Source organism: Chrysochloris asiatica, unplaced genomic scaffold (genome assembly GCF_000296735.1).
Source record: "Chrysochloris asiatica unplaced genomic scaffold, ChrAsi1.0 scaffold00075, whole genome shotgun sequence".
Classification (NCBI taxonomy): domain Eukaryota; kingdom Metazoa; phylum Chordata; class Mammalia; order Afrosoricida; family Chrysochloridae; genus Chrysochloris; species Chrysochloris asiatica.
The window spans coordinates 13,827,673-13,839,692 of NW_006408593.1; the positions used below are offsets into that span (position 1 = coordinate 13,827,673).

The following is a 12,020-nucleotide window of genomic DNA, read 5'->3' on the forward strand; positions in this document are numbered from 1 at the left end:
GGGTCAGTGAAATAGAGGAAGACCCTCAACAAGATGGACTGACACAGTGGCAGCAACAATGCATTCAAACAAAACAACTGTGAGGATGGAGCAGGACTGGGCAGTGTCGCCTTCTGTTGTACACAGGGTTGCTATAAGGCACCAAACAACAACACCCCTTCCATAAGGAGTCCTGAGCACAATGGTTAGGTGCTCAGCCACTAACTAAAAGGTTGGCATTTTGAAGCCACCCAGCAGTTCTGTAGGAGAATGATCTGTGATATGCTTACCTGTAAAGATCACTGTTGTTCAATGCCAGTTCTGACTCATAGAGACCCTATATAGGGTTTCTGAGGAGCAGCTGGTGGGTTTGAAATACCAACCTTGCAGTTAGCAATCTAGTGCTTATCCTACAACGCCACCCCAGGAAGATTACAGACTAGAGAATCCTATGGGCCCGTTTTACTCTGTCACTTGGGGTTGCTGTGAGTTGAAATCAACTCGACAGCACCTAACACCACCACCCATCCCATTAAATCGGACAGTTCTCCCTTTATCTGTGGGGAATATGTTCCAAGACCCCCAGTGGATACTGAACCTGCATATAGTACAGAACTCTATGTATACTATGTGCTTTCCTATACATACATACCCACAGGTACCAGGTGCCTGGGATGGACAGTTTTAACTCCTTGGATACTGGCAAGGCACAGACCAGCACTCACCCAATGGTGTTTTCAAGGCTTGTACCAAGTGGAGGAGGAGGAAACTGGCTTTAGGACAGAGCAGGATGGTGTGAGGTCTTAGAACACCCGGCTCAGAACAATGTACACTTTAAATGTATTTAAATATTTCTGGACTGCAGTTGACCACATATAACTGAATCCAAAGATAAAACTGTGGATGGGGAGGTAGGTGTAAATTGGAATTTGAATAAAAAAGACTTGAGAAGAATTGATGCACTTGAATTATGGTGTTGGAGAATACTAAAAGCACCACGGACAGCCAGAACAAACAAATCTGTGTCGGAAGAAGGACAATCAGAATGCTAGTAAAAGCCAGGATGGTGAAACTTTGTCTTTCATACTTCAGATATATTATCAGGAGGGATCAGTGCCCGGAAGTCAGACATCAGGTAAAGTGAAAAAGAGGGTAAAGTGACAAAGTGGACTGGCAGAGTGGCAACTATGGGCTCAAGCTAACAGCAACATGAGGATGGTGTAGGACTAGAGCGAGTTTTGTTCTGTTGTGCATAGGGTCACTATGAGTTGGGACTGGCTTGATGGCACCTAACAACAGATCTGTACTTATAATGCAGGTACTATTACAATTGCCAGGTAACGGAAAACGAGGTCGGAAGAGGTGAAGTAACTTACCCAGGCTCACACAGCTTGGAAATAGAGCTTAACTTTGAACCCAGATTTGCCCTATTCCCAAGTGATTCCAGAGCCCTATCAACAACAAGGTCCTGATGTGGCACACTGTAGGATCACAGAGTTTGCAGTTCAAACTAACTAGCCAGTCCTTGAAAACCCTATACAGGGTGGCTATGAGTCAGAATCAACACCGTGGTACTTAACAACATCAACCATTATGCTATCCCACCCCATCCAGTATTGTTGCATTCCCCATTCATATTTCAGGTACTCAATTTTAGCATAAGTCACAGAGCAGACATCCACTAGGTCAGTTACTTCCCCAGCATTCAAAAGCATTTCATCTCCCCAGTGCTTTTCCTGCCTTCCCCTCGCCATGCTGGCCTATGACACCTGAAGAAGAGCTTACCGAGGGTGGATCCGCCAAAGGTAGACTCCATAGTGTAGCTGTTTAGGATTCCCATCCGCCACATCACAACCCGTCCTGTTCCTTCTTTGCACTTTTGGACCTTAAAATTACAACTATGAAAAGAGAACTAGAGAGAGAGACCCAAATCCTCTGTTAATCACAAGTGGGCAAGTGTGAGATACCAAAGATTCATGAACATGATACTAGAATAGCTCCCTGGGTTGTTCCAAAGTCTACAGTTAATTCAAAACATATCTTGGTTCCTCAACTTGTAAATAAGACTTTTTTTTTTCTAGCCGTAAGTACACAGTTTTTTATTAAATTGTTTGTGGGGATGATCATATGTAATATTAACACTTGGTGTCTATATATTATTTCCTAAAGTATGTTCCATAAAATACTAAGGACGAGAGGAATGCAAGAAAGAAGGCAGGAGGAAGGGTGAAGAGTCCATCCAAGTCCCTTTTACAGACCAGAAGTCCCTCACTAAACATTTGCTCCGTATACTTTTATGTGGAGTCCTGGTGTGGTGCTGTGGGTTAATGCACTGGACTGCAAAGTCGGTTTGAAACACAAGGTCGGTGGTTCAAGCCCACCAGCTGCTCCTCGGAAACCCTATACAGGGTTGCTATGGGCCAGAACTGACTCAATGGCACTTCACAAGAACAACACTTTCATGTGATAAAATTTGCATTACTATTTAAATTCTTTTCTAACCCTTCACTTCCCCTTTCTAATCACAGTTACATTTTATGGATCTATTTTAAGATGTCTGGTAGCGTAGTGGTTATGAATAGGGCTGCTAATTTCACAGTCAGCAGTTTGAAACTACCAGCTGTTCCGCGGGAGAAAGATGAGGCAGTCTGTTCCCATAAAGATATACAGCCTTGGAAACCCTGTACAGGGTTGTTATGAGTTGGAATATCAATTTTAAGATATCAAGAATCAACTTCTAAGTCAATGCCGGTACTCCATATGTGCCCAACTGTCACAAGGCTGAAACTCATTCAACATCATTCAACATTTTAAGTTGTTCTCATTAGCCTTCTAATACCTCACAGTTGTTAGCTCGCATAGTGTCAGCTTTTCGGTGGGGCCTTTTGTTTTCCTTCCAATCCTTTATGTAAAGCATGAAATCGGATGGTTTTTTGTCTATGAACAACTCCAGCCTAGCAGAGCTTCATTCCATTTTGTGTCTAGGTTTTTTCAAGTGTTCAGATGCCAAGCTTTCTTGAGTACCTCATGTACTTCTGACAGCTGAACAGCCAGAGGTAGAAGCAGAGTGTATTTACAAGTCGGTTTCGGGCCAATTCCCCCAGCCAGCCCTCACAGGAACATTCCTAGACACATCCTTAATGCCTGTTCTCTATGTCATAACCTGAAAACCTCAGGACTGTAAACTTTCCTATCTACAATAGTCCCCTCTGCTTTGTTTATGTGGCACATGGCTGCTGCTGTCAGGCATGGTTGTGGGAGGAAATTCCTTTGTTCTCTCTGCCCTATAAAAGGTGGAGACTTTGTAAACTCATCATGGTGTCTGATTTCCCCCACCCAGGTGATCTATGTTGGTTTTTGTCTTAGTAACGAGTCTGTAAATATTTATATGATAGAAATTGGGGTCTCTTTCCCCTTATAACATACTGCAACTGCAAGATTAAAGCTGAGTGCCAACTCAAATGGGAGTTTCTCTTTGTGTCAGGAGCTTTAAAAAAACTAAACAAAAAACAAAACCATCTCTAATGAAATATATTCACAGATCTCTAACGAAATATATTCGTAAAATTCACCCATGAAAAATCCCCAAGTCAATGGTTTAAATAGATCCCAGAGTTATATAACGATCACCTCAATCTAGACTTTCATTGACCCAAAAAGAAACTTGTTCCCATAGTTGTTGTTAAGTACCGTCAAGTCAATTCTGACCCATAGCGACCCTGTATAGGGTTTCCGAGGAGCAGCTGGTGAGCTTGAACCGCTGACCTTGCAGTTCAAACGGCTTTGCCGTCTGGCGCAGTAACCCACAGCGCCACACCAGGACTCCATTCCCATATTAGTCACTCCCCAATTCACGCTGCACCCAACAGCTGTGTTGTTGTTGTTGTTGTTAAGTGCCATCAAGTCAGCTCCGATCCATAGTGATCCAGTATAGGGTTTCCGAGGAGTGGCTTGTGACCTTGTGGTTCAAACTGACCTTGCAGTCCAGCACATTATCCTGCAGCGCTACACCAGGACTCTGCCCCAGCAGCCCTAGGAAGTCACTAATCTACTTCCAAGAAGTCTCTGTAAACTTGCCTGTCGTGGACAGTTCATAGAAATGGCATCGCAGAATATGCGGTCATGCGTGTGTCATTCCTTGTTTCTGCAGAATACACTTCATTATGTGGATAGACTACATTGTCCTTATCTAGTTATCAGTGTCATTTTTAAAGCTATACCTTCATAAATTCTACAAGTCCAAGTTTCTGGAACAGTAAAATTTTGAAAGTTAGAAACTAAGTAAGGCAGAAACCGCTAAGAGAAGGAAAAATCAAATATTTCCCACTAAAATGAATGATAAGAAAGTGGCAATATGGCACCCTAACAAAGGCAGAAACTTGGCAAGATCTGGGGGGGGTTGAGGGGGAGGGGGAGTTCCAGCTCTCATAGCTTTCACTGTATTCAACCAAAATAATAAAAAGACAGACAAGGTAGCAAATCAAATCGTAAGTATAGGAAGCAGGGCGCTTAGTCAAGTACCTTATGTGCTTACCTTATCCGGTGCATTTTTGCTCAACATTAAAGGAAAGACTCGCTCATGAAGCCAGTACTTGCGATCATTGTTATTACAGCCATACAAGAAGATATTATTCTTACGGCTGTGACCATGGAAATCACAATACAACAGAACCTCCCTTTCTTCAAGAAGTCTATTGGGGGAGAATGGAGGCAAACAAAGGACTCAACGGATATTCAACTGCATGTGAATAATCAAGAATAGTCCAAGAATCTCTTGGCATCTCTTCCTTCAGTATGGCTGTTGATAACTCTCCTCCTGAGAAAATTTCAACTCCCAATGGCCTTTAATATTTTTTTGCATTAGACTGAACACCCTTCCCTTTCCAGACACTATTTTCTCTTCCTACGCCCTGGTTTCAACTGTCCATGCCACCTGATCTGCTACAGGGCAGCACCTCCCCACCTCTGAGGCCTGGGTCATATGCTAATGTCCCTTCTGCAATGTCTTCTCATCTGGGGTCTCTGGCCTGTCAAATCCACTTCACAGGGTCAATTCCCTGAGCTCTTCTTTGTCCCCTGACCACCTGCTGTAGTCTCAAGAATCCTAACAATATAGTCACCAATGCTGCACACTTACAAGGTGCTGGGTATTGTGAGAAGTAGGTGGCACGGATTAGTTCATTAATCCTCACAGTAAGCACACAAGGCAGGTTATTAGACCCATTCTACAGATGAGGAAGATGACGCTCACAGAGGATAAATCACTTGATCAAAGTCACAGAGTCAGGCCTCAAACCCAGGCCTGTTCCTCTCCTAAACACGTGTTCTCCCACATGCTCTTGGCCACTTGGTCACTTTGCCCACCAGCCCAGCCCTGCTTCCACCTCTCCCACAGACATGGTGAGAAGGCACGTGCTCCCACATCCCAATAGGCCACTATTTTCATTGCCAGTGAAATGGAAGCTTCTTCAAGGTGGGCGCTCCAGTATAGCACAGCGTCCAACTGCTTTCACACAGCAACTGAAATTTACTACGTGTCTTTACTTGTGAGAGGCAATAAAAGACAGTGATAGCCAGTTCAGATTCTGAAGTCAGCCAGCAGCCTGTGTCCAAACATCTGTCATTACTAGCCGAATGTCCTTGGGCAAGTCATTTAATTGCTCTGTGTTTAATCTGTGCCAAGTGGGAATACTGACTATACTAATTTCCCAGCGAGCGCATGAAGAGGAATGAGGACCTGTGAACTGGCCTGATCTCTGAACTGGCCCGTTAAATCCGTTCACTTATCAGGGAAATGACTTGACAAGCTGAAAAAGTTACACACCCAGTTTCAACCCAAAGATAAGCTTGGGGTAGAAGTTTAAAAATTAATGAACCCATGTGGCTTGTAGAGAATGGGAAAAGCTCTCTCCAAGGCCCTCCCTCATTTCTGCCACACTGGGAGCAGGCTCAGTACCCCATGATGTCGTACCGGTCTGTGGGTCTGTGGTGCTCAACAGAGAAAGGCGCTCACCTCTTTATCATGTTCCTGGTGTGCCAGACGCAAGGAAAAGACTCCTTCAGAATGGTCTTATAATGCCTGTTCAAGTCCCTGCCAGCCAGTGAGCACCGGTAATTTCCCACAATCACGCCATCTGGATTTAACATGGGTACCACCTTAAAGACAAAGATATCTCTGAGGAGCTGGGCATCGGGGGAGCTGCTAAGGATGAAGTCCAAAAAGCCTTTCATAATCCAGGAGCCGTTGCTTTCCCCGGGGTGGACTCTCGCACTGAAGACCACAGCTTTCTTTGCAGCTGCCTCTTGGGGGTTTCGGGATGGGTTGGTGATGGTGAGCAAGTAGACGGTGTTCCCTGCAAGGCTCCTGCACAAAGTACGTAACTTGCAGTACTGGGACTGCACAGGGTTGTTCGCCACGGACAGGAGGTAGTACTGCAAATCCGTGTACGTGTATGGGTAGAAGTGTGCAAAGAAACAAGTATCTTGGTCGTGTGGGAACTGGATGGTCCACGTGAGACAGTAGAAGGGCTGCTGCTTGTCCTCTGTACTGTTCTTATAGTACCTGATTTCGTTTCCCTCTCTCCTCCAGCCAATGTTGTGGGTGCTGGCGTCCAGTTGGGAATACATAAGTGGCTTCATCCCTGCTGTGTAAAGGCTCTTGGGCTTCAGCAAGTTGACAATGGTGAATCGGTAGGTGACATCCTTTCTGGTGTTTTGAACTCGGAAATAAAACCACTGAGTGTGTTTGTTTGTGTAGAGATCAGTTTGAAGGGTCAGCTCATACTCATAGGTGTCTCTGGAATGGAGAAAATGGATGAACATTTCTGTAATGTGACATACCTCTCAAAAAAAACAAACAAAAAAAGCCAGGAAAATATTGTTTCTCCCTGGTAAATATCAGTTTTATCACTACAGAAAAACCTGTGATATCAAATAATCAAAGATATATTTTCTAATGTACCCCAGTTCTTCAACCCACATATTAGGTTATCATGAACTTAGGAAAGGTTATTTGAAGTGGGACAGGAAGACCTCCAAAAATGTATGCTGGACCCATCCAGAACCTTCTAAGGTGGGACATTCCCACTAGAAAGGACAAGCAGACCATCCTGGAACAGATAGAGTAACAGAAGACACATCTTCAAAGAAAACTCAGCAGGGAAAAACAAAACAAAATAAAAATGGCAGTATGACTGGCTACTACAAGAACAAGCAAGTTATTGGTCAGGAAAGCATCAAGGCAAGCAATCAAGTTCCTTCAGGACAAACCCCTCTCCAAGACTGAAACTCAAAGGGAACACATGAGCAGGCATGTAGCTTGCTGGCAACCACATTGATCTACTGGTGAGTGGAAAAGGTGGAAAGGCAGTAATGAAGAACTGGGCTGAGTTCAACTACATTCCATAGACTCCTGTTGACCTGGAGATGAGAGAGAGAAGAGGAAAGGCTGGTTGGTCCAAAGACCTGGGGACATCTGAGCCTATGGACAAGGACATAGCCACCAAGGGCTAGAGCTGAGAGTGAAGCATCCAGCTGATATGAAGTGAGGGGAGATGCACAAGAATGTCCAAACTTGCAGATAGTACCCATTTGTCCTAGCCTTGATGGCTTGATAATGAGAACTCGACTAGAGGAAGATAAAAAAATTAATTTTGATAAAGGAAACAAGTGTAAATTGCTACAATTTGATGAACTTGACCTATACTTATGGATGTAGTAGCTCAATATACCAACTAAGAAAGAAGGAATCTTCACATTAAGTATCAATCTTATTCCCTCTGTATAGGGGTAGATAGGGACGGGCAACTTAGATACTGGCTAACTAAAATGGGGGGTGGGGTGGTCATAGAGGCATGAAGTGACTGGCCTACAAGTTTTCAAGAGGGAGTTTAGTTTAAGAGTGTGTGAGGGAATATAGAGTCCCCACTGAATAGTTTTCATCTTGTCTAGATGGGTCTGGTAAAAAGAGATTGGGATAAGATTGTTATGATTCAACAGTGAGTAATTGTTATCATGACTAATTGCAACTGTCACAACTGTAAAGGTAGAAGTTTTGAACAAAATAGGGAGTAGTTCATCTTATAGTCCAGAAACAGAGGACCCTAGGACCATTAAGGGAGAAGAGCATGAGTGGAATGTGGGACCCTGTCCAGAGAAGCAGCAACACCAGAGATGGAGACAGAAATGAGGACATGGAGAGAGGGAGCAGCTGAGGACTCTAGACTCATGGAGAGAGAAAGACTGAGTACTCGAGGCCAGGAGGCAGGCTTGCAGAATGTGCCCTTTGGTTGTTTAAATTATTATATATTCCTGAGTGTTTTTGTATACATCCCACCCTAAAAAAACAGAGGGAATGAAAGAAAATACTATTGAATGATGGAGGAGACTGTAATCATTGCAATGAAACGATGGTGTAAAGCCAATGTTCTCCCATGTAAACTATCACTCAGTTCACAGCAATAATAATAATATTAAACAAAATGTATGCTGGAAACTCTGGGAGTTTCTTGGTTCTCTCTCTAGAGTGTCTGTAACCATTTGAATATGTTCCTCTGACTCCTCTAAACAGCAGTGGGGCCAGAGCCGTGTGGGCTGCTGGCTCTGTGCAGGAGATAATCATTGCTGGAGGAAGTCCCAAGTCTCTAGTATTATTTTATCTGTCCATCAAGTGAACGTGAGGGGGTATCTCTGGGATGGAGTTGCCTTAAAAGAAGTAGAAAGAACTTGAAGAAGATACTCATGCACATGAATAAATAAAATACAAACTAAATATCAGAAAAAATGAATGAAGTAAAACAAAACACTACCACATTTGAAATTCTGGGTATATCTGAAGTATTTACTTAGATAAATCTAAAACTTTCTGCCTACAGTTAAGGTTGTTGTTGTGTGCCATGGAGACAGTTCTGACTCATAGCGACCCTGTACAGAGTTTCCAAGGCTGTAAATCTTTACGGGAGCAGAAAGCCTTCTCCCGCGGAACAGCTGGGTAGTTTCAAACTGCCGATTGTGAAGATTAGCAGCCCGATTCGTAACCACTACACTACCAGAGCTCAGTAAATGCTAATATTGAGAATAAATAGCATTAATTATTCAATTCATTTAAGTTACTCAATTATTAATAATTAAATTATTTTCATATTATATTTATGGACACAGAAAAGAATACTAAATTTTGGACTGATTTCTAATAACTGAAAAATAATTTTCAGTTAACCATAATTTCTGATGCTCTAAAAATCCAGTTGCCTGATCTCCAAGTGAATATAAAGGTGTACTAAATCCTTCAGTCTCTGGAAGTGACTAAGGACAGAGAAGAATAAGGAAGGGAATGTTAATAAAACTTGTTCTGTAGATCTCCACCTTTTATAAATGTTTTCTTTCTATGTACTATGACATAAAAGGCATATGATACAGAAAAAGTAGCAACAAATTATTTCAGAGACTGCTTCTGACTGCCAAACATTTATAACATTCTCAAGCTTTATATTTAAAGTAGAAGTAAAAATATTTTTCAAGTAAAAGAACAGTCATAGTCCAATGTAAAAGTACCCTTTGGTTGTTTGATGATGCATGGAGGGGATTGTAATCTTTACAATGAAATGGAATACGATTTGATGAATGTAAAGCTCATGTTCTCCCATGTAAACTATCACTTAATTCACACCAAAAAAACTAAGAAAAAGAAAAAATATATATAAATCAAAAAAAAAAAAAACCCCACCTAAACCAAGATCCTATTTCCCCCCTCTAACTGATCAGTGCCTGATCCAAGCCATGGTATTTTCAATAACCTCATAAGCATGCAAAAGGTGGATAGTGAATAAGAAAGACCATAGAAGAATTGATGAGATTGACTTATGGTGTTGGAGGAGAATACTGAAAGTACCATGGACTGCCAATAGAACAAATTGATGTGTTGGAAGCCAGAGTGTTCCTTAGAAGCCAGGATGTCCAGACTTGGTTTTTCATACTTCAGACATATTATCAAGAGGGACTAGTCACTGGAGAAGGATATCATTGGTAAGATGGAGGGAAGGAGAAAAATAGGAAGAGCCCCAATGAGATGGATTGGCACAGTAGCAACATCAATGGGCTCAAGCGTAGCAACGATTGTGAGGTTGGTCCAGGATTGGGCAGCATTTCGTTCTGTTGTGCATAGGGTCGCTACAACTTGGTACTGATTCAATAGCACCTAATAACAACTGATCGGTATTCCAGTACTGGAAAAAAGGTACCCATATTCTATTCACAGGAACTGATAGCTCATTAGGACTTCCGGTGTAATGTTGTAGGATCTGCACTGAACTGTAAACCACAAGGTAAGCAGTTCAAATCCACCAGATACTCCTCGGAAATCCTATACAGGGTCGCATGAGACTGAACTAACTCAACAGCACTTAACAACAACAACAAGCAATCCTTAAAATGCTCTAAAACCCTTTGACTCAACAATTTTATTTCTAGGAACTTAGCCCACAATGTCACAAATACCTAAAAATATAAATGCCTATGGGTATAAATTTTATTAGTTCACTAAAGCAGAAAATTTTAAACATCTCAGTTTCCCATCAGCTGAGGGCTGGGCATTTCCCTCCAACAGCCTAACAGGCACAACTGACAACCAAGGGGCAGTTCCGGGGTCCTGACAGAAAAAGACCGAAAGTTTATTAAGTAGAAAAAAGCAATTTGTAAAACAATAGGTGTCATACTAGCCTATTCATATTTTTAAAGATGTATCATTTCTACATATTAACACATATTGTTGCTGTTGTTAAGTGTCATTGAGTTGGTTCTGACACATAAATATCCTGTTTCCAAGGAGCGGCTGGTGGGTTTGAATCACCAACCTTGTGGTTAACAGTCCAGTGCTTACCCTACAGACCCACACCAGGACTTCACACATACACACACGTAAAGAAAGTAGACATTGCACATATACACACATAAAGAAAGTGATGTATATGCCAAACTGTTAACAGTCATTGTTATCAGGGAAGTAATAATTATAGGACTTGAGTTTTTTATGTTACATATTTTAAATGAGCACTGGTGTGGCACCATAAGATAAGCACTTGGCCCAAGGTCAGTTTGCACTGCAAGGTCATCAGTTCAAAGTCACCAGCCGCTCCTCAGAAACCCTATACAGGGTCTCTTGACGGCACACAACAACAACAATTTAAAATATATATACATTATTAAAAGAAATTAGTGCTCAAATAAAATGCATACCATAAAAAGTTCAAGTTCTCTTTTAAATGAGCAGTGAGCACTAATTTCTTTTAGAATCCTAGTGTGGCACTCCTTCCATCACCATCTCTTTGGGACAATCCTCTTTGCTACTCACACTCTGACAGCTTTCTGTAGGTTCCCACTCTCAAACCTTGATTCAAACAGCAGGGTGTTATCTTCTGGTCCTTGCAACGTGACAGCAAGTTCCTTGATGATTCCTCGTTTACCTCCCACTCTGGAGCTGGTGAAATAGGAACCTTCAGTGGGCACTGCAGAGAAGAGAGACAGAGTCAGGCGCGGTGCCACTCAGACTCCACGCATCTGACAGTTACTGAGCTCTTCCAGGAGCTAAGCGTGATTCTAGGTTAATGCAAATGAGTATTCAAATTCTCAGGGGTCTTGGCTGAGACTTTTCATTTGCAACAATGTAGTTTTTTGACATCTGACTATTGCCTTTTGCTGAGCTGAAACTGCTGGCATTCAGATACAGGTTGTACTCAAATCTGAATTTAAAAGGATGTTGGCAAAAAAAAAAAAAAAAAGGAGATACAAAAATTCACTAATTAAAAAATGATAAAGTAGGACACAAAAAAATAGAAAAGTACAACTTTCACGGTGGACAGGTTTCAGCTGAGTTTCCAGACAAAGACAAACTAGGAAGAAGGAGAGACAGGCTACTTGGATTCTTTCGTCACTGAAAACTTTATGAATAGCAGTGGAACACTGTCAGCTCCAGGATGTTGAATACTGACACATGATGCAGACACTAGAATATTGTCAGATATAGCTGGAAGATGAGCCCCTCAGGT

The 12,020-nt window shown here is 42.2% G+C and overlaps 1 protein-coding gene across 1 annotated transcript in view; it reads right to left on the reverse strand.

The window, feature by feature from the left end:
* The window catches only part of AGBL2 (ATP/GTP binding protein-like 2), a 49,135-nt gene that overhangs the window by 19,742 nt on the left and 17,373 nt on the right, over positions 1 to 12,020 (reverse strand). Inside the window, exons 7-10 of the mRNA XM_006865105.1 lie at positions 11,327 to 11,480; positions 5,993 to 6,775; positions 4,514 to 4,670; positions 1,765 to 1,891 (exon numbers count right to left, since the gene is read on the reverse strand). Of these exons, the coding sequence (XP_006865167.1) occupies positions 1,765 to 1,891; positions 4,514 to 4,670; positions 5,993 to 6,775; positions 11,327 to 11,480 (1,221 nt within the window). The remainder of the gene's footprint in view (positions 1 to 1,764; positions 1,892 to 4,513; positions 4,671 to 5,992; positions 6,776 to 11,326; positions 11,481 to 12,020) is intronic.